The 24,006-nt window shown below is 53.0% G+C and overlaps 1 protein-coding gene across 1 annotated transcript; it reads left to right on the forward strand.

The window, feature by feature from the left end:
• The first annotated feature begins 2,399 nt into the window (after nucleotides 1–2,399).
• On the forward strand, nucleotides 2,400–15,452 carry LOC144943300 (uncharacterized). Its single transcript, XM_078870673.1, has 2 exons — nucleotides 2,400–3,139; nucleotides 12,762–15,452. Exons 1-2 carry the CDS (start codon nucleotides 2,562–2,564, stop codon nucleotides 13,354–13,356), a joined length of 1,173 nt encoding a protein of 390 aa, XP_078726799.1. The 5' UTR covers nucleotides 2,400–2,561; the 3' UTR covers nucleotides 13,357–15,452.
• Nucleotides 15,453–24,006: the final 8,554 nt, after the last annotated feature.

Genomic DNA, 24,006 nt, shown 5'->3' on the forward strand with positions numbered 1-24,006 from the left:
GACAGAGAAACCCACACACGCTCTTACACACAGACAGATAAACACACACACACACGCTGTCACACACAGACAGAGAAACACACACACACGCTGTCACACACAGACAGAGAAACACACACACGCTCTCACACACAGACAGAGAAACACACACACACGCTCTCACACACAGACAGAGAAACACACACACACGCTCTCACACACAGACAGAGAAACACACACACACGCTCTCACACACAGACAGAGAAACACACACACACGCTCACACACACATACAGATAAACACACACACACGCTGTCACACACAGACAGAGAAACACACTCACACGCTTTCACACAGACAGGGAAACACACACACACGCTCTCACACACAGAGAGAGAAACACACACACACGCTGTCACACACAGACAGGGAAACACACACACTCACACACAGACAGAAAAACACACACACACACACACTATCACACACACAGACAGAGAAACACACACACGCTCTCACACACAGACAGAGAAACACACACACGCTTTCACACAAAGACAGATAAACACACACATACGCTCTCACACACAGACAGAGAAACACACACACACGCTCTCACACACAGAGAGAAACACACACACGCTCACATACAAAGACAGAGAAACACACACACACGCTCCCACACACAGACAGAGAAAAAGCACACACGCTGTCACACACAGACAGAGAAACACACACACACGCTCTCACACACACACAGAGAAACACACACACACGCTCTCACACACGCACAGAGAAACACACACACACGCTCTCACACACAGACAGAGAAACACACACACACGCTTTCACACACAGACAGATAAACACACACACGCTTTCACACACAGAGAAACACACACACACGCTCTCTCACACACACAGAGAAACACACACACACGCTATCACACACACAGACAGAGAAACACACACACACGCTCTCACACACACAGACAGAGAAACACACACACACGCTCTCACACACACAGACAGAGAAACACACACACGCTCTCACACACAGACAGATAAACACACACACACGCTCTCACACACAGACAGAAAAACACACACACACGCTCACACACACACAGAGAAACACACACACGCTCTCACACACACACAGAGAAACACGCACACGCTCTCACACACACACAGAGAAACACGCGCTCACAGCGACACACACACGCGCGCACACACACACAGAGAAATACGCGCTCACAGCGACACACGCGCGCACACACACACACCGACACACGTGGCCTGGCGTTAAGTTTCCAATGAACCCGACACCTCGACCCTCCCTGCCTCTCTCCCTCCTTCTCCTCCTCCTCCCCCTCCCTCCTCCTCCTTCCTCTCCTCCTCCTCCACCACCACCACCGCGACTCCGAGTCTAAATCGCACGCGTCCCACCGACCGCGTTATCTCTTCACAGCGACGCGCAGAGCCGGCGACTGCATCCTCACTTCCTCGTGGCGACTCGCCGTCTCAATAGAAACGTGGACCCACGGTGTGGGGGGGGGGTGGTGGAGGTGACAGGAGGGGAGGGGTGAGGAGGGAGGCGAGGGGCGGTGGAAGTAGGGGGTTGAGGAGGGGAGTGAGCGCTGGAGGTTGATTGGGGAGTGGAGTGGAGTGGGGGGGGTGTTCGGTGTTGCTGGAGGGGTGGGAGGGGTGGGGGGTGACTGTCTATGGACCGGGTAGGAAGCGCCGCGCTTTGCTCTGTTTGCGCACAGGCCTAAACAACGCAACTGCGAGGCAGCCGATGAGCGCGTTTAAAGTTGTGTTTTTGTTTTGCGAATCACGTCGCCGCGGCCGGAAGAGACGTGAACAACACGTGCAGCGGTAGACGCGGGCGCGCGCGTACCGATCATCGAGGCGTAGGATGGAGAGATACAGAGATCGATAGGTGAACGACGAGAGGAGAGGCAGATTGGAATATAGATGTACGGTAGGTAAGTAAATATAACTATATATATGCCTAGGCAGAGTTAGAGACAGGCAGACACAGATATAAACATCGATGTGGGATTGATAAAAGTACGTGTGCAGATATAGCGACAAGACAATATAGAAGTGTAGATGTAGCGATATGGACAGACGGGAAGCCAAGATTAGAGGAACAGAAACGCGTCCACACTCTACAACAACAGTCGCGATTCGCCCATACGCTAGGGTGACGTCACCACGACGGCTCTTGTGACAGGCTAGGTACACCTAGACACACACGCACACACAAGGAGACCGAGACGCACACACAAACACAAGCGCACACGCATGGACGCACAGGCACACAGGTAAATATCCCTCTCCTCTCGATAGTCTAGCAGGACAGGTGTGATAGGTGCTGTTAGCGAGCGTGCGCAGACCCACACACACCCCCACACGCAGATCAATACCCAACACACCCATTACCCCCCACACACACACCAGCACATACACGCGCACAACCACAAACGCACACAGAGACCCACACACACACAAGAACCCACACACTCCCCACCTCACAAACACACGCACGCGCGCAACACATCTCCGACCCACGCCGATGCCGTCTCACGCCGTCGCTGCCGCCGAAATGTCCTTCGGCTTCACGCAGGAGCAAGTGGCGTGCGTGTGCGAGGCGCTCCTTCAGGGCGGGAACATGGAGCGCCTGGGACGCTTCCTCTGGTCGCTGCCCGCGTGCGAGCAAATCCAGCGCAGCGAGAGCATCCTCATGGCCAAGGCGGTGGTGGCGTTCCACCAGGGCAACTTTCGGGAGCTTTACGCTGTGCTGGAAAGTCAGCCCTTCTCAGCGCGCAATCACGCTAAGCTGCAGCAGCTGTGGCTCAAGGCGCACTACACGGAGGCGGAACGCCTGCGCGGACGACCGCTGGGAGCCGTGGGCAAGTACCGGGTGCGGCGCAAGTTCCCGCTGCCGAGGACCATCTGGGACGGCGAGGAGACGAGCTACTGCTTCAAGGAGAGGTCTCGGGGAGTACTTAGAGATTGGTACGCGCACAACCCGTACCCGTCCCCGCGCGAGAAGCGCGAGTTGGCGCAGGCGACGGGTCTGACCACGACGCAGGTCAGCAACTGGTTCAAGAACCGACGGCAGAGGGATCGAGCGGCGGAGTCGAGGGACAGGTGAGGAGGAGGAGGAGGATGAGCGATGCTGTGGTTTGTTTGGTTTTGTGTTAAACACCCCGGGGTGATGATTGTGATGATGATGATTATGCGGTGAAAGAATTCGCTCGCCGGAACTTGTCATGTTGGTTTTCGCGTTGGTCGTCGGTTCGATTCGATCTCCGGGCGCGGCAGCTAAAACGATCGTCAAAGTGTCTTAAATCACAACCACCCTTGCCCTCACCATGCATGGGTACACACCGCACGTCAGTATGATCGGCAAATGGCCAGCGGTGGGTGTAAAGTGTGGGGACTCCCACCTCTTGCAAATACGTCTTGAGCAGCGTGGAAAAGTCGACCGAACGTTCTCACCTGAGGCTCTTTTGGAGCTCCCTCCCAGTGGGAGCCCTTTCTGCTAGCAGTGGCGTGAGCAAGCACTTGCAGGGCCGCACCTTTATCTTGTGTTTCTTATTATTTAGTTACTATACCGCAGGATAACGCACCACAACCCGCACTCACCTCGTTACTCTCCGCCTAACACCTATTGGTCGTGTTTTACAAGCGACGCATTCTCTCTGCGTGGGACAGAGGTCGATTGCAGATATCTCAGCGGTAGCTCTGAAACATCCACTTCCGCAGACGGTTCTGTAACAGGAAGAGTCGCACCGCTCTACCGGAGAACCGATTGGAAACTTCCTTTCGTCTGATGATATCGCGCCGATATCCCCAATCAGGCTAATAATATTATTCCATAAAAAATTAAGATGAAAACATTTACAATTCTGACGATCACGAGCCCATTCATTGTTGCGAGTCCATGACAGTCAGTAGCGGCGCTCTGCTTGACTACTTTTGAGACGCGCGCAATCGAGCGAGGGGCCTCACAATCGGACCGCGAGGCCGCTGGGACCTGCGGCATTGATTTGGGAGCACCGCGTGACCTTTGACCTAAGCGAGACGAAACCGTGACCCCGAACATTTTGTCACGGATGCGACTCGCGGTGGGTGACGGTGCCGCCTGGCGGACGCACCGTGGCGCTACAACCGCAGTGGTGGAGGAGCCAGCGTCTTGACGCCGTTGGGGGCTTAATGCGCAATCACCACTGCGGTGGTCGTGTCCGAGCTGGCGATGATTGCGGATGAAAATAAGATTTGCCCAACAGGCGACTGCAGGACGGGCTCGGGCTTGGAGGGGTGCGGGCGCAGTGGTGACACTCGCGACTCGCGGCACGAACTAAACCATGGTTCCACCTGAAGACGGAAGCTTGTGTTGCCTCCGAAACGTCGTGATTTTTTTTTTTTTTTTTTAAAATTTTACTTTTATAAATTTTTATTTTTATCTACGTGACTTTACCGAAAAAACCCCTAAGGAAACTAAACCATGGGTTTGATTCCCGACACGGGCGTCTCTCTGTATGGAGTTTGTAAGTTCTTCTTCCTCCCCTGTTCTGCGTGGGTTTCCTTTGGGGTCTCTGCTGTAGTCGCATGGCTAGTGACGCGAATTAAAGAATGCAACTAGCATCAAAAATATAACTGGCCAAACAGCTCAAGTTACCGGCAAATTACTCAATTGGGAGTTCACGTAGCATGATGCACCTCCGATTAGCGCGGTTGGCTCGGTACGGTGCGAAATAAGTTCAGCATAGTACATACATGCAGTGTGATGGCTGTCGCGCTGTATGAGAAAGCCACTATCCAGCAGTGGATTGAGAGGGGGGGGGGGGGGGTGGTGTGGGCTGTAAAAATTATAATTCGTGTTCAGTCGGTCAATTGATAACAGCCGTGAAATGCAACGCAAGACGAGATCGAAGAAAATCCGTCGACAGATCCAGGGTCAAATTGAAAAATACATTTGTTTGGCGATGCTACTGCTTCCGAGTTGGCAGTGGTGCATAGACAGAGTTAATAAATTTAAACTCACACTCGTGTATAACAGCACCGTGGCTTTGAAAGGGTGGAAAATAATAACACAATTTGTATCGGCTATTAAGAAGGGCTATTGCCTGAATGTTGCCTGTTATATACCGGAATACCTCGCTCAGCGTTCGAAATGCGTATCCTGGAGATGTAAGCGCTAATCGAATCAGCGCTCATTATACCATTGTATACAGGGGGATACGTTCCCAACAGCGTAATTTATTTCGTATGAGCAATATGTGAGGGCTTTAATTGATCATCGGTCATTGTGCTAATAATAATTAAGATTAAATATTATTTCATGAATAAATTAATACAAATGTATTATAGAAACATCCGTAAGTATTTTGCACTGTGCTCACGAATGCATAATACTGTACTCCTAGAGTACAATGTGTGTCTGCACACGAAACTACAACGCCAACGCTATTAATGCCGACTGTGCAATTATGTCAGGCGGAACGCATAAGCGGGGACAGGCGGAGCGCATAAGCAGGGACATCGCATAGCAGTGACAGGCAGAGCGCATAGCAGGGACATCACATAGCAGTGACAGGCAGAGCGCATAGCAGGAACATCACATAGCAGTGACAGGCAGAGCGCATAGCAGGGACATCACATAGCAGTGACAGGCAGAGCGCATAGCGGGGACATCACATAGCAGTGACAGGCAGAGCGCATAGCGGGGACATCACATAGCAGTGACAGGCAGAGCGCATAGCGGGGACATCACATAGCAGTGACAGGCAGAGCGCATAGCGGGGACATCACATAGCAGTGACAGGCAGAGCGCATAGCGGGGACATCACATAGCAGTGACAGGCAGAGCGCATAGCGGGGACATCACATAGCAGTGACAGGCAGAGCGCATAGCAGGGACATCACATAGCAGTGACAGGCAGAGCGCATAGCGGGGACATCACATAGCAGTGACAGGCAGAGCGCATAGCGGGGACATCGCATAGCAGTGACAGGCAGAGCGCATAGCGGGGACATCGCATAGCAGTGACAGGCAGAGCGCATAGCGGGGACATCACATAGCAGTGACAGGCAGAGCGCATAGCGGGGACATCGCATAGCAGTGACAGGCAGAGCGCATAGCGGGGACACACGTGCCTAGGCCAGGACTTGGTGCCCTGTTGATCTGACATGCCTGGGTATAATTACATGGCCACAGTTTGCGGGTTTCACGTGTATAGGGTCCATATCGGCAGGATGGTAAGGGGGTACGGGTGAGTGGAGGCGAGGGGGGTGGTGGGGGGGGAAGATGGTTTGTGGAGGGGTATCGAGGCGGGGGAAGGAGGGGAAGGATTTAGGTGAAGTCAGATGAAGGCGGTGCTAAAAATGGGAACCACTGCGAAATGTGATCACGTGGGGTCTTCATCCAGCAGTGAATTAATGATTGCTGCTGCTGATGATGAGTATGATTATTATTCAATTCGCTTCCACCACCTACACAGCTATCCCAGCTCCAAGCTGCGACAACCTCTCCCACCAGAAGCACCACCACCACCAGCAACAACAACGACGACATGACAGCGAGGCACACAACTAGACGCATGCTCCATGGAGCGCAGGTGACAGACGGAGCGCAGGTGACAGACAGAAGCTCCGCCGGTGCAGGAATTTGAGGAAATCTTCTGGGAGAGAGCAACCGGAAATCGCTAAACGCACGGCGTCATGGGAGGGGGCAGAGGGGTCTATTCATACGCACGCGCTGACATACATATGCAAGACAAAGATCACCCGTATAGCCTTAACAGACTGTTGGGGCAAGTGCTGATCGCGAGGAGCACCTCTGGAGGACTTAACGGCACACGAGGAGGTGGGTGGCCAGCACCAGGCCCAGCCGCCTTTGTCTCTCCAGCGGCGATGTTTTTACGCACCGCACCAGGTACTCATTTGAGGCCGAGTCGACCTTGGCGAAGTCCACCACCGGTTTAGATATTCGTCACCGATGTTGGTCGTGAGCGGGAATATGAACTCGGGTCGCCGGGTTCGTAGCGCAGCGCGTTAACCACTGCGCCACCGTTCCCCCACAACACACACGCTCGCTCTTACATGATTACAGGGTGGCTCGCATATAGACACGCCAGCCAGTTGAATAAACCAAATCCCACCCCTCTCTGCATCCTCAATTAACTTCTCTTAAAGCCCTTTGTCAACCCACTGGTTGGCCACGCTGGTCAATGAGGGCTGTATGTATGCATGTTGAACTTCTTTCGCACCGTACGTAGCCAACCGCGCTAATCGGAGGTGCGGGGGAAGGACAACAAACTAAACACAAAAATCAGTTCTAAAGAAATTAGTTTTCAAAAGTGTGGGGGGGCAAGCGCGGGGCGTGGGGGGGTTGGGTGTGGAGGGCGAGAGGACCAGTTCAGATATCACTCGTCACTGATGTTCACCGTGGCAGGGAATCGAACTCAGGTGGCCGGGTTCGTAGTGCAGCGCACGCTAATCACTGCCAACACCGCTCAGCCTGCATCGTCAAAATCGCGAGTTCGCTATTCGCCGTGCCCGCCTTGCTTGTATCCTACGCACGTAAGACGATGCATGTTGAACTTCTTTCGCGCCGTACGTAGCCGCCCGTGCTAATCGGAGGTGCGTAGACGGCAGTGGGCAAAGTGGGCCATGCACAGTACAGCTCAGTTGTCAATCCACTGCTGGATGAGGGCCTCCAATCCTGGGCTACCGCGCAGGACAGCTTGCCGAACGTGGAGCGCGATCGAGTTCGAATTCGGTTGTCCGCGTGCGGCGTTCGACTTGGTTTACACCAGCGACCTTCGACCCCGGGCTGCTTCCGTGACGTTATTTATTAACGACCATCGTCTCGTATTCAGCACGCAATCCATTGCGGCTCTTGAAATATTAAAGTTTCTTTTTTTTTTTTTACAGAATTTGGAGAGGGGAAAAAATTGATACTCTTGTTTTATTTTGGTTTGCGACCAACCCCCTCCCTCCTCCTCCCTGGTCTAGACGCACCTCGTGATTGATTTAGTCAGCGTCATCATAAGCAGCAACAACAACAACAACATGATTATCATCGTCATCATCGATTAATCAAACGTTATTTCTACCGCACTATTCGTGCAAAAAAATGCAATGCGTAGTGCTGTGCAGGCAATAAAAGTGAAATTGTAGGCAAAATAAAATCACGTTGTTACAAATTTCTAGCAAAGACATAATGCGAATAACGCATTAAGAAATGTTTAATTAGAAGCAAGTTTAAAAAAAGTCAGTTTTTAGATTCATTGTAAAAGTGCTTAATGATTGTGAAGCCCCCAGATCCCCTGTCAGGCTGTTCCACAGGCGACGACCGTCCACACTCAAAGCCGCTTCTCCCCCTAGGGTTTGGTCCTGGCCTTTGGGACCACTCAAAGACCGGTACCAGGGGACCTTAGTGTTTTTGTTGGTTCATATCTTAGAAGCATGGAAGACATTATACAGGTGCCAGACCATTCAACGACTTAAAAACCAATAGAATAATTTGAAATCAATTCTTTGACCGACTAACAGCCAGTGCAAGGATTGTAAATTGGGTGTTATGTGAGTGTTCTCTCTGCTTTTCGTCAGAACTCGTGCCGCTGTTTTCTCATCCCGGCCGTGCATGAATGCATTGGTTTTTTTTCTTCCGTCATCAGAATCATCATTACACTCATGAATGGCAAGCGGTCACAACAACAAAAATCATCATCAGCAGCAACAGCAACCATCATCATTATCATCATCGACAATCAATCGAGTGAAATGCGTAGAAATCATTCCGGTCCTCTAATAGTCGAATAGACACTTGGTCTGTGGTTGAATAAATACAGTTATCATCGTTGATAATAACATTGAGATCGAGGAAGCATTTCGGCATGAGAGGGTATCGAAACGCCGTCGGAAGGCGTTGCTCTCCTCCTGCGAATGATGACGTCCCACCCGCAAAAAGGGTCTTTAACGTCGCAATTCTCCCACACACAAAAACACCACCCCGCACACACACACACCCGTAGAGCGTGCGCTTTGCTCATTGTGGCGAACACATTGGCGAGCTCGCGCGAAGCAGCGGGAGGTGAGGAGTCTCAGCAACGGATCGGATGTCACTCGCCGACGACGCTTTTAGCAGTGGTCGCCACTCGATGTTAGGTCGTGGGGTTCGCCACCGGCACGCGCGCGCGCGCGTGTGTGGGGGGAGGCGGCAGTGTCGTGGTGAGCGCGCTGCGCTATGAACCCGGCGATTCGAGTTCTATTGCCGCTCACGGCCAACACCAGTGATGATTCTCTGAACCGGTTCTGGGTCTCCTCTAGGTCGACACAGCCTCGATGCGGTGTGTAAACATCGTCACTGGGGAGACAAAGGCGGCCGGGCGTGGTGTTGGCCACTCACCCCCAAGTGTGACGTGCCGGCCTTCATAGGTGCTCGTTAACAGCACTTGCCCCAACATCCTGTTAAGGCTATACGGGGGATTTGTGTTTTTATCTTTGTACACGCACGTGTATACCAACAACAGCGACTGCTGCCATTCGCCACCAAGTGGCGGTGACGGCCACCACAGCGCTTGTGCCAGGCTAGGTGCACCTTGAGGCCACGTGAAGTGTGGAAGGCTCGCTGCTCGCAGGAGGTCACGAGACAGATCCAGGTGCCATGGGTTGACCGACTGTGCCAACTCGGTACATTACACACGCACACACACACACACACGTGTGTACACCACACACACACACACGTGTGTACGCCACACACACACACGTGTGTACACCACACACACACATGTGTGTACACCACACACACACACACGTGTGTACACCACACACACACACACGTGTGTACGCCACACACACACACGTGTGTACACCACACACACACGTGTGTGTACACCACACACACACACACGTGTGTGTACACCACACACACACACACGTGTGTACACCACACGGACACACACACGTGTGTACACCACACACACACACACGTGTGTACACCACACGGACACACACGTGTGTACACCACACACGATCTACCTCTAGCTTAATATCAGTATGACTTAGCTATATCTGGCAGTTCACCAGCAATGATTTTAGCAAACGTGGCTGTGGACGAGACACTGAATGAGCCCTTATAGAACGTCACGTGGGGGGGGGGGCGGCGGGGCGTGTTGAGCAATCATCGGGCGCGTGCGGCGCGCAACGGGGAAGACTGGTAAACATGGAAACGGGCGCTATGGCAACGGCTCGCGAGCACACGGGGAACATCCTGATGGAGACAAGGGGGGACCCTCGCTCAGAGGGCGGGGTGGGAGTTCCCTTACCCCCACATCACTCATCATCTCCCAGCCCCCACCCCAACTTCCCCCACCAGCCCCACCACCGCCCCCACATCCACAAAACTCCACAGCTCAGTGCACGCTTATAGATGACCCCGTATGGACGCGGATCAACAGGGAGCGCGTCGCTCGCAACTCACACGCGGCGACTATAATTAGTCCCTCGGGAGACAGCAGGAATTGACACGTCACCCAAACCGCCCACCTGAGTTTCGTAAGTAAAACAACAACAACAACAACGACGACGACACTTTTAGCAGGATAAAGTTCTACACCGGGGCAAGCAAAATAACACGAAGAGTCCATTTTTTTTTTAAATCGAATTCGGTAAAACTATTTTTGTTGAAATATTTTAAGAGCCGCATTACGAGACGATACTTAACATGTGACGTCGCGGAAGCGGTCCATAAAGAGACACGGAGGGGTCGGCAATTTTGCGGACACTGTGCACGGTGGTGAAATATGGTCAAATAACACCGTAACGTCAAAGCGCAGGACCCCCTCCCCCCCCCCCCCCCCAAAGCGCGGGGCCTGAGGCGGTCGCCCCAGTTCGACGGCTGTGCTACTCGGCGTGATCAGTTGCAACACGTGCTTACCCCCTCGACTGCGTTGTGGGGTTTTCTCCGCGGGGCACTCAGCCTTCGTCACACGCGAAACAAACCTCGTGAATGGAATTGGGCCAAACATCCGTATGGCAGGACCCTCCTGACAATGAGACTTGAAGCAACGCGCGAATGGATGGAAGCATTAAAACCATAATGCGCAATTGTGTTCACCCGACAAACGTCATCCATCTGCCTCATCCATCAACGCGCACACTACCTGCACACACTGACCGACTAACTCCACACACACACACTAGCCTACACACAAAGCTGAAGCCCCAATGATTCGTCGGACACTGCGTCTCATTCGTATCTAATCCTTCTCTCCAGAGGAAAATTAAATCAATTGTTAGACGACCCATCGGCCGCAAGGCCTCCTGGGAGTGCGTGATATCAGCAGCGTTGACTCAATGCAAGCACAACTCTGGAACCGCTCTCTGCATCCAGTGTCTCATCACCAGAGTCAGGCTTGCGTACGACTTGCATGTGGTTTGCATGCGTTGTACATGCGAGACAAAGATCCCCCGTATAGCCTTAACAGACTGTTGGGGCAAGTGCCGTTAGCGAGCAGCACCTGTGAAGGCCGGCACGGCACACGAGGGGGTGGGTGGCCAGCACCACGCCCGGCCGCCGTTGAATCTCGAGTGGCGATGTTTCCAAACCGTACCAGATACTAATTTGAGTCTGAGCCGACCTAGGAGAGGCCCAGAACCGGTTCAGGTAATTGTTACTGGTTCTGCCGTAAGCGGGACTCGAAATCCGGTCGTTGGGTTCGTAGCGCAGCGCGCTAACCGCTACACTACTGCTACACTATAATACACACACACACACTACGTCACCCACTCATCGACTACACACTAAACCCGCACACCCCTTCACAAACCCACACTTTGATACACACACACCCACACACTGACCCATCCACACCCCACGTCACCAAGTAATGCAATTGTTAACATATTTGTTAATCTACCCAGAGACCCACACACCAGCCTATCAGACGGCCCACAGAATAACACTCAGCCGCCCATTACCCACCAAATGAATAAGCCACGCATTTACCCATCGCACTGACTGACCCACCCTGCACAGCAACACACCCATTAGCCCACCCACACACTCACCCACCCATTTACCCACCCACACACTCACCCACCCACTTACCCACCCACACACTAAGCCACGCGTGGACCCACCCACCCACTAAAGCCCCGCCACTAATCTATCGTGTGATTAACTCCACACAGATGGAACTCGAAAGACGCCGATGCCCTCTACTGCCCCCTAGAGGCACCGGGTTGTTACCCCCAAGTGCCGTTGTGCGGACATCTCCCAAAAGTGTGTCGGTGTCTGTCAACGTCTCTCTCTCTCCGTGTCTCGCGGTCTGTCCGTCTGCCTCTCCCTGTCCGTCTGTCGAGGGTTTCACGCGGAGTGGTCGCGAGTGTTTTTTTTTATTTTGGTCGCAGCACTGCGCCGCTACTCATCCTCGAAGGCTTCCGGCTCACGATTCGAATCGACGATCGCTTCGAAGGACGACCACATCTTTTGCGTTCTCAATGCGTTCTCAAATAACAAGAAGAGGCATTTGTTTCGAATTCAGTAAAACAAAAAAACAACATCTCTATATGTCAATGCACTGTGGTGGTGAACACGAGACGGTGGCGGTCCTTAATAAACAACGGTCACGAAGCGGCCCTTAAAGAGTTGCCGACTCAACCAACGCGAATATCTCTCTCCAACTCTCTCTCTCCATCTCCCTCTCTCTCCAAACTCTCGCTAACAACTCCCGCGCGCCGTGCGGCTTCGTTACAGAGACGGCAGCGACAACGCGGACGGGGACAGCACGGCACGACCCCCCGGGAACACCACCACCACCAACATCTCCACCGCCACCACCACCACGACCACCACCGCCAGCGCATCCGCGTCGAGCGTGACCGCGGGAGGAGTCGCCGGGCGCTCGGCCGGTGGCGGCTCCCTGTCGGGCACGGAGGACGAGGAGGGTTCGACCCCGTGCCAGTCGCCGCTCTCGCACCGGGAGGCGGCGGGGCCCCCCTTCCACTCGCGCGGACACCACGACGGTCTGGCGGCGGCCGCGGCGGCCCTGGAGAGGGAAGGCTACGCGCTCATGGCCGCGTCGGGCCACGAGGGCGACGGCCACGGAGGAGGCCCCTTGGACGAAGGGGACCCACAGGGTCCACACCCCGCGCCGCTGAGCTGCATGGCTATGCTGTCGCCACCGCCGCCGCTGCCGCCTCTGCCCCATGCTCAGCAGCACGGGGGTCCGGACCTCGCGTTTGGAGACGGAGCGCTGAACGGACAGCACAGCTACGCGGATCTCTTTCCGCCCTCGACGGAGTCGCTGCTCTACTCGCTGTCGGCGAATTTGCTCGAACTGGGTTCCTGAAACGGCGGCTGCTGGCGTCGTCGACGAGATCCGAGAGAGCGAGCGATCGATCGATCTTCGGGTCGATCGTCAATTCCTTCTTCTTCTCCTCGTTCTTTCGCACGGCTGCTGGCGCAGACGCGGCGAAACGACGGCTCCAATTTCACGCTCGGGCGGTCAAGCCCAGGCATCGCGCGTCGGCAGCGGCGAAGCGCTGTGTGTGTGCGTCACTGCTGCGATGATTGTCAGCGCTCGAATCGCGGTTGATCGCAAATTCGACTGCGAACATTTTCCCGGCTCCGCACGCGCCGCGCGGTCAACGTCCCCTTTGGCGCACGGACGCAGCCGAGCGCGCCGATCGATGAGCACGTGCCTGCCTACCCCGGTGCACCAGCGTTGCGTAAAATATTCGGTGTGAAACCTAAGCCCTTGTTATATACTGTCTGTAGAGTATTATGTATACTGTCTGTAGAGTATTATGTATACTGTCGTGGGGCTGCGCCGTGTGCGGGAGAGTGCAGTGGCGCGTGATGCTGTACGATGGGTATGATGAGTCCCTTCTAGCGCCGATTCGATTCGCGCTCACTGCTCCTGGAACGCATCCTGAACGCGTTAAGCGAGCTCTCTGCCTTCACTGCAATGCGCTCCCCACGTCTCTGCTCCCCGCCTTCACCAAAAGCCGCGCTGACCGGCGTGGCGAAGTATGGGTCGAATAACCCGCCCCTTTCATCCAGCAGTGGATTGACAAAGACGTGTGACACTGTGTGCTTGCAGCGAAATTCAACCCAACGAGTGAGGCTATTCGTTGTTGACGTCGATGCCACTGCGTTGGCGGCGGTGCAAAAGCATAATCAACGGCAATAACATAAGCAACACCCACTCGCATACCGTCAGTGACAACAACATTGTGACCTTAAAGAGGTAAACGAAAAACAATATGGTCCTCATTCGCAGCACGCCAGTTTTCAAGATGACGCGCACACGGGGAGTTGTCGAGTCACGTGGTGTCGTCGATCTTTGAGGCTGAATGTTTTGGTGCAAAGTGTTTGGTGAACTCGAGGCCACCTCCACCTGTGCCCCCTAAACTTATCTTCCCAGCGCTCGAGATGCCCGCCCCCCACGCCTTCCCCTCCACCCCCACCGGTGTGTGTGTGTCTGTGTGTGTGTCTATGTGTGTGTCTATGTCTGTGTGTGTCTGTGTCTGTGTGTGTCTGTGTGTGTCTGTGTGTGTGTCTATGTGTGTATCTGTGTGTGTGTCTGTGTGTGTGTGATGTCGTTAGTGTTGCGGTTAGCGCTGCACTGCGCTACGAACGCGGCGACCCGGGTTCGATTCCCGCTCACGGCCAACACCCAGTGACGATTGTCTGAATCGGTCCTGGGCCTCCCCTAGGTCGACTCAGCCTCAAATGAGTACCTCGTGCGATGTGTAAACATCGCCACGGGGGTGACAAAGACGGTCGGGCGTGGTGCTGACCACCCCACCCCCTCGTGTACCGTTCCTGCCTTCATAGGTGCTCGCTAACAGCATTTGCCCCTACAGTCTGTTAAGGCTACACGGGGGATCTTTGTCTTTGATGTCGTTGCCACGCGCCCGTGACCTGACGTTGGCCGTGATCGGGAATCGAACTCCCGTTGCAAGGTTCAGAGCAAAGTGCGCCAACCGCTGCACCACCCATCCCCCCACCTCCCCCAAATACTCAGCACCATCCTTGATATTAACCAACAAGAATATGACTAATGTACCAACCTTCATATTTTACGCTTCATCACCATCACCAATCATGGTCTATCCACTGCTGAATGAAAGCGTTCCGTCGCCACGTCTCTCACGGTCTTGCAAGTCGTTGCAAAGTTCTGACCTGCCCCTACTGGACGCCTTTGCAAAAGAGCTTCATAGCTCATCGGATTCCTCCTCCAGTATTAATATTCTGCTTTTTGATTCTGCAAATGCCGCCGCCACAATCAATCTCGCTCCATTATCCGTTCGATGGTGGTTCGCTTGGGCGTGTTCTGTCATTTTGGCCGTCTTGCACGGGCCGATATATTGTATTGAACGAATAATATTAATCATATTGGAGAATAATAAAATGGTTCATTTTTCCGTTCGACTCTCTGGCGAAAACTTAATGCCCGCTTTGTCGACGTCGGCGATTCCGCACCCATGGCTCTTACGATCTCGTGAGATTGTAAACGATTAATCGATTCGAATAGAATCGATTATTAACGCTCGCGATAATGCATCGAATTGCGCGTGCATTAATGACCTTAGTACGCGTGGGGGGGCGGGGGGAGTGGTGGCGCAGTGGTTAGCGCGCTGCGCTACGAACACAGCGACACAGAGTTCGATTTCCCGCTCACGGCCACCAACACCAGCGACGATTATCTCAACCGGTCCTGGGCCTCCCCTAGGTAGACTCAACCTCAAATGAGTACCTGGTGCTGCGTGTAAACATCGCCACTAGTGAGACAAAGGCGGCCGGGCGTGGTGTTGGTCACCCACCCCCTCGTGTGCCGTGCCGGCCTTCATAGGCGCTGCTCGCTAACAGCACTTGCCCCAACAGTCTGTTAAGGCTATACGGGGGATCTTTGTCTCGCATGTATAACGCATGCAAACCACATGCAAGACGTACGCAAGGCTGACTCTGGTGATGAGACACTGGATGCAGAGAGCGGTTCCAGAGGTTTTGCTTGCATTGAATCAACGCTGCTGATATCACGCACTCCCAGGAGGCCTTGCGGCAGATGGGTCGTCTAACGATTGATTTAATTTTCCTCCGGAGAGAAGCATTAGATACGAATGAGACACATTGTCCCCAGAATCATTGGGACGTCTCGTCTACGCAAGCTTCAGCTTTGGCGAATGCCGGACAAGATGGAGCAGACAGACAGACGGACGGACTCGCTCGAACCACACGGATAGAATCGATTAATTGAACCACTCGCGGTGGTTGCAACGTGACGCGCCACCGGTTGCGCAATGGACGTTAAAGATCCCGCGGCGGCGTTCCGGGCAGGAGAAGACCAATGTCGTGCCGGAGCCACAGTCTGCGTGGGGACATCTGTGAAACGACTGTACGTCTTTTGGGGGGGGGGGGGGGGGGGGAAGAGCTTCATAGCTCATCGGATTCCTCCAGTACAAATCAAAATTCCGATTCTGAATCTGAAACATTGCTCCCAAATTATTTAAATAACAGCAACATCAAGACTTAAAGCTTTCGTGACTGCAGGAATTCATATTCATGGGTATTTCGGTAAAGTCACGTAGATAGGTTCAAAGAAAATACAAATGTAACAAAAAACTACGACGTTTCCATCGCAACAGAAACAACCGTCTCCCGATGACAGAGCCACCTTTCATCGGGAGATGGAGTGAGTCCCCAAGGCAAAAATAAATAGAGAATCTACTGCTACGCAACATTGGAATGCACGAGATAAGTTGTAAGTCAGCTTCTGGGGGCTATTAACAGTTATATATACAGGGTGTTTAATTTTTTTCAAAAAAGTATATGGGCCGATCGCTATTGTTGCAAATTCTCAGAAGTGTAAACATTTTTTTAAAGCACCCTGTATTATATCATCGTCGTCATCATACTCAACCGGTCCACGTCCTGTCTCCCACTGCATCACTGCAGCGGCAGCACCAGCTGCCATTAGGTGTCACATTCGCTCCAATTGCCAATTTGACGGCGATCTCAGACAAAGGGGGGCCACAATGCAGTTCGCCATGATTTGTTTTTTTTTTAACGAAGCACAAATGGCTGCGTGCCTCAACCTCACGCGTTCGTGCGACTCGCTTGAAACTTGCACTGCCCTCTGTCGACAGCGTTAGATCATGAGCCTCAGTGAATCGATGAACATTGATCAATCGAGGATTTGTCATGGTTGCATCGCTTCAAATACCTTGGCACACGTCTGTATGAATGTAGAACTTCGTTCGCACCGTACACAGCCAACCGCCTTAGTCGGAGGTGCGCCAGGGGGGTGGGGGGGGAAGGCCAACAAACTAAACACAAAAAACTGTTCTAAAGGAATTAGTTCGTCAAACAAGAGGATTTAAAATTGCACAGCACCCAGTGGCTTCTTAATATCGGAAGGAAGAGCGTTCCAGACGGTCGCAGAAGTGCACCTGAAAGTGCGCGATGCAGTGACCGTCTTTGCTCGATCGCCAGCCGCCGCGTTAGAATGTGAAATAATTGTAAAGAAATGTTATTCAGACCGAACTTGTGTGAGTCATTACTAGCTCCGTCCAAAAGAATAATTGAAGCATTTTAAACATGGCGCTTATTTTTTCTCCGACGTGTAAACGCTGATTTAATTGTCCGATACCACCTTAACATATTGAGGATCGCAGAGCTTGGGCATTTGTTGGTAGCGACGGTTCCTCGCCGCGTGGCTCCTCGCTCGTCTGTGGTTCCTGCTCCTCGCGCCTCTGAGTCGTTGAGATCATCATTCTTTTTCTTATTATACAGTGTCATAATGTGTGTTAGCAATATAATGAGAATAATACGTTTTTCACAAGGGTGTTAAATATACATGTGTATATAATGACGTCTTCTGTTCGAGCGGCCGTAAATACTGCATTGCCTAAATTACTGATCATCATCATCAATCATCATCAATGATCTTACGCTATCGGTAGAGTTGGCAACATTTAAGCAACGTCGTTCACCACCCTGTAACCTCGCGACCAAATTTCCCAAGAGTGAGGGACCCCCATTTGATGTCGGACCTCGCGAAGCGAACCGGGACACGTCGCGGCTGTCAGAGGGTTGATGGATGGTGGGCAGGAAGAGCCTAATAACGGAGTGGCAGCCAAGGAATGGAACCCGCTGGAGAGCGGGATTCACCGCCGACGCGGAGATGGAGCAATGAAATCAGCTCGCGTGCAGGTGCAGGATGGAATTTGGGGGTGCCACGGTGGCGAGACGTTGACTACCTCGTCCCGTATACAGGAGGTCGTGGGTTCGATCCCTACCCTGGCGCCTGTACATTTTGAGTTCATGTGCCTCGCTCTACGTGGTCGCGTGGATGTTTCTCCGGGTCCTCCGGTTTTCCCCCTCCACATGTAGAATCGTGCGTTTAGAGCATGTGGTTGCTATACATTGCCACGTGATAAGCCACTTAATTGAGCTATAATTTGTGGCCAGGTGGCTTTTGAAAAAGAGCTATATAGCTCTGTGGGCCTTACCTGGTAAAAGAAAAACCCAGTTTTTTAGGATTCATCGCAAAGACAGTGAAAGGTGGCATCAGCGGCTTGAGGAAGCCGCCATCCAGTCGTGGATTGATCATGGCCGATGATGAATGACGATAACTTATCTCCCAAGGCTGATGAACCCATTCCTTATCGAGGGCCAAACATGACCTTTAAATCTTTGGCGGACCACAAATTAACACAGACCTTTACCGTTATCCCATCGTAACGCGAAACATAACGAGAGTTCACCTTTCCACAGCACGCTAATATATACACACACATTAAAACCGTCTTTGTCTCGTCTAAAATACCTGCTCCCTCTAGTACCCGATTAGTGTGCGGCTAAGACGCGTGCACGTGACCGACACAAGACGACGGTTCGGCGCGGGCGTTTCCCGGAGCGGTTCGGCACTTGGCCTACGTACGGTGCGAAAGAAGTTCAACGGATACACACACACACGCACACGTCCAACGTGCAAGATACAATCGAGGCGAGCATGGCGAATTGCAATCTCGAGATTTTAACGATGCAGGGGAGTGGAGCGATGTTCGCAGTGCTGGCACTACGAACCCGGCTACCCAGAGTTCAGTGGTTGCATGCATCACGTGGGCCGTACGCAACAAAGTCGCGGTTCGATTACGGCCCGCGGTCTCAGCGCCCCCCCCCCCCCCCCCTTGATATGCACACCTCCAGTGTTCGCCTCTTGCGCCCTGACTTCTGCTCCAAGCTCAATTCAAAAGGGATCCCTTTTCTCACAGCAAACTGTCCTTTCATGTCCCAGGTGCCGCGAGTGGCGTGTCACTGACCTGCCCTTTCGTGTCGCTGTCATCTACACAACCGCGCGCATGCCCGGCCGGATGGAACTGGTCACGTTTTCATTACGCTTCTCATTTTATTTTCAAACCAAAATTCGTGGTTTCTCGTTATTTATTTGCGACACATTATCCACTGAAACGCCAAAGCGCAACAAATGCAAAGGCTACACAAATCCCCCGTATAGCCGTAACATACTGTAGGGGCAAGTGCTGTTAATGAGCAGCTCCTATAAAGGTCGGAACGACACACGAAGCCGGTGGGTGGCCAACACCACGCCCGGCCGCCTTTGTCTCCCCAATGGCGATGTTTACATTCCGCACCAGGTACTCATTTTAGGTTGAGTCGACCTAGGGGAGGCCCTTGGGGACTGGTTCTGGCCGTGAGCCGGAATCGATCTCCGGTTGCCGGGTTCGTAGCGCGGTCCGCTAACCACTGCCCCATCGCTCCCCCACACAGTGACACGAACAGACACAACGACCCACACGGACGACACGCACAGACACACGCAGCGGCAGGTACACACACACACACATTGACAAATACAAACACACACAGATAATAGAAAGCACACACAGACACAGACGCACGCGACTTGGTACGCGTGATGATGACGACGACGCTGATGTTCGCGGGTGGTGAGGGGTGGTGGTGGTGGGGGGTCGACAATGGGGGGAGGGGTGGGTGGGTGGGTGGGGGGAAGGGTGGGTGGGGGGGTTATTTAATTTTCTGAAACCCGATCCGTCCCGGAGCGAATTTGCGTGCGGAGCAAATTAACTCTCCCACGGGGCTGGAGAAGCGGCGTTTGAATGCAAGCAAATGGGGGGGGGCGGTGGTGGCGAGCCCCGGGGGGGGCAAAATTATTACAGCGGGCGGAACGAAACCTGAGCGCACCTGTGCGGCGCAGGTGACGAGCTCTCATTGTTGACTGTTGTGGGAGGGGAGGAAGGGAGGCCGGGGGGGGGGTGTCATGCGACCTCGCGGGAGTGAGTAACACAATCAGCTCCCCCTTGTGTGTGCTGTCAGCGCCGCTCGACTACTGCCTTTGTGCGAGTCTGTAACTCAACCCCCTTAGCATCCCTTCCCATTCCCCCCACCACCACCACCCACCCACCCACCCCAGCCGCCACATCTCCCTCTCTCTGTGTGTGTGTGCCGTTCACCCTGTGTTCCCCAGCTCTGTTCCCGGGGCCACGGTTTGCTCTTAGTGAGTCACTGCGTCCGCGTAGAGCGCAGGAAACATGAGCTCGAGAGATAGACGGGAGAGTAGCCCCCTTTCCTCCTACCCCCCCCCCCCCATTGTTTTTGGGGGCGCGTTCTTCACTTCGCAACAGCACGTGTAGAGGTTTCAAAAAAATTATAATAATGTGTTTTATACATCACTAGCTTTTCGCGACGTGGTTCGGAGTGAGTGCTCTCTCCCCGGTAACAGCTGGCGAACGCGCGGCGCGCGGTGGTCCAAACGCGAAGCGTGACCCCTGCGAACGAGGCCGGACGTTGGCTCCAATTCCCGTGTCCATCGCCAGCACAAGCGGCGAATCCCCGGGACGATGCCGCCGATTACTGAACACGAAGCAGTCTCCCTCCTTAATCTCATTCGGTTCCTCTCGTAAAGCGCCACCTCTTCTCCACTGCCCCAGAGACTCAACACCGCACGTTGACTCAATATTGCTCATAGACTGAACACTGCCCATCGACTCAAGACTGCCCATAGACTCAACACTGCCCATAGACTCAACACTGCCCATAGACTCTACACTGCCCATAGACTCAACACTGCCCATAGACTCTACACTGCCCATAGACTCAACACTGCCCATCGACTCAAGACTGCCCATAGACTCAACACTGCCCATAGACTCAACACTGCCCATAGACTCTACACTGCCCATAGACTCAACACTGCCCATAGACTCTACACTGCCCATAGACTCAACACTGCCCGTAGACTCAACACTGCCCCATAGACTCAACACTGCCCCATAGACTCAACACTCCCCATAGACTCAACACTGCCCCATAGACTCAACACTGCCCATAGACTCAACACTGCCCATAGACTCAACACTGCCCATAGACTCTACACTGCCCATAGACTCAACACTGCCCATAGACTCTACACTGCCCATAGACTCAACACTGCCCGTAGACTCAACACTGCCGATAGACTCAACACTGCTCATAGACTCTACACTGCCCATAGACTCAACACTGCCCATAGACTCAACACTGCCCATAGACTCAACATTACCCATAGACTCAACACTGCCCATAGACTCAGCACTGCCCCATAGACACAACACTCCCCATAGACTCAACACTGCCCATAGACTCAACACTGCCCAAAAACTCAACACTGCCCATAAACTCTACACTGCCCATAGACTCAACACTGCCCATAGACTCAGCACTGCCCATAGACTCAACACTGCCCATAGACTCTACACTGCCCATAGACTCAACACTGCCCATAGACTCAACACTGCCCATAGACTCAACACTGCCCATAGACTCAACATTACCCATAGACTCAACACTGCCCATAGACTCAGCACTGCCCCATAGACACAACACTCCCCATAGACTCAACACTGCCCATAGACTCAACACTGCCCATAGACTCAACACTGCCCATAAACTCTATACTGCCCATAGACTCAACACTGTCCATAGACTCAACACTGCGCATAGACTCAACATTACCCATAGACTCAACACTGCCCATAGACTCAGCACTGCCCCATAGACACAACACTCCCCATAGACTCAACACTGCCCATAGACTCAACACTGCCCATAGACTCAACACTGCCCATAAACTCTACACTGCCCATAGACTCAACACTGCCCATAGACTCAGCACTGCCCATAGACTCTACACTGCCCATAGACTCAACACTGCCCATAGACTCTACACTGCCCATAGACTCAACACTGCCCGTAGACTCAACACTGCCCCATAGACTCAACACTGCCCCATAGACTCAACACTCCCCATAGACTCAACACTGCCCCATAGACTCAACACTGCCCGTAGACTCAACACTGCCCCATAGACTCAACACTGCCCCATAGACTCAACACTCCCCATAGACTCAACACTGCCCCATAGACTCAACACTGCCCCATAGACTCAACACTGCTCATAGACTGAACACTGCCCATCGACTCAAGACTGCCCATAGACTCAACACTGCCCATAGACTCAACACTGCCCATAGACTCTACACTGCCCATAGACTCAACACTGCCCATAGACTCTACACTGCCCATAGACTCAACACTGCCCGTAGACTCAACACTGCCCCATAGACTCAACACTGCCCCATAGACTCAACACTCCCCATAGACTCAACACTGCCCCATAGACTCAACACTGCCCATAGACTCAACACTGCCCATAGACTCAACACTGCCCATAGACTCTACACTGCCCATAGACTCAACACTGCCCATAGACTCTACACTGCCCATAGACTCAACACTGCCCGTAGACTCAACACTGCCCATAGACTCAACACTGCTCATAGACTCTACACTGCCCATAGACTCAACACTGCCCATAGACTCAACACTGCCCATAGACTCAACACTGCCCATAGACTCAACATTACCCATAGACTCAACACTGCCCATAGACTCAGCACTGCCCCATAGACACAACACTCCCCATAGACTCAACACTGCCCATAGACTCAACACTGCCCAAAAACTCAACACTGCCCATAAACTCTACACTGCCCATAGACTCAACACTGCTCATAGACTCAGCACTGCCCATAGACTCAACACTGCCCATAGACTCTACACTGCCCATAGACTCAACACTGCCCATAGACTCAACACTGCCCATAGACTCAACACTGCCCATAGACTCAACATTACCCATAGACTCAACACTGCCCATAGACTCAGCACTGCCCCATAGACACAACACTCCCCATAGACTCAACACTGCCCATAGACTCAACACTGCCCATAGACTCAACACTGCCCATAAACTCTATACTGCCCATAGACTCAACACTGCCCATAGACTCAACACTGCGCAAAGACTCAACATTACCCATAGACTCAACACTGCCCATAGACTCAGCACTGCCCCATAGACACAACACTCCCCATAGACTCAACACTGCCCATAGACTCAACACTGCCCATAGACTCAACACTGCCCATAAACTCTACACTGCCCATAGACTCAACACTGCCCATAGACTCAGCACTGCCCATAGACTCAACACTGCCCATAGACTCAACACTGCCCATAAACTCTACACTGCCCATAGACTCAACACTGCCCATAGACTCAACACTGCCCATAAACTCTACACTGCCCATAGACTCAACACTGCCCATAGACTCAGCACTGCCCATAGACTCAACACTGCCCATAGACTCAGCACTGCCCATAGACTCTACACTGCCCATAGACTCAACACTGCCCATAGACTCAACACTGCCCATAAACTCTACACTGCCCATAGACTCAACACTGCCCATAGACTCAACACTTCTCCTGTACATGAATCAGTCCTCCACCGTAACCTCCTTCCGTCCCCCTCTTGAAGCCTCACCTCATCTCTATCGCCGATTATCTTCCCTCCCGTCGCCCCTCCACCCCTTGCCGTCCCTCCCCTGTAGCCCTTTCGTGCCCCCCTCT

This window comes from Lampetra fluviatilis, chromosome 30 (assembly GCF_964198595.1).
Source record: "Lampetra fluviatilis chromosome 30, kcLamFluv1.1, whole genome shotgun sequence".
Lineage (NCBI taxonomy): Eukaryota > Metazoa > Chordata > Hyperoartia > Petromyzontiformes > Petromyzontidae > Lampetra > Lampetra fluviatilis.

Excerpts from the sequence above, each read along its gene's own strand:
- LOC144943300 (XM_078870673.1), top strand. The coding sequence starts at position 2,562 with ATGCCGTCTCACGCCGTCGCTGCCGCCGAAATGTCCTTCGGCTTCACG. Across the intron at positions 3,140-12,761 it reads GCGGCGGAGTCGAGGGACAG|AGACGGCAGCGACAACGCGG; the intron begins GTGAGGAGGAGG and ends GCTTCGTTACAG.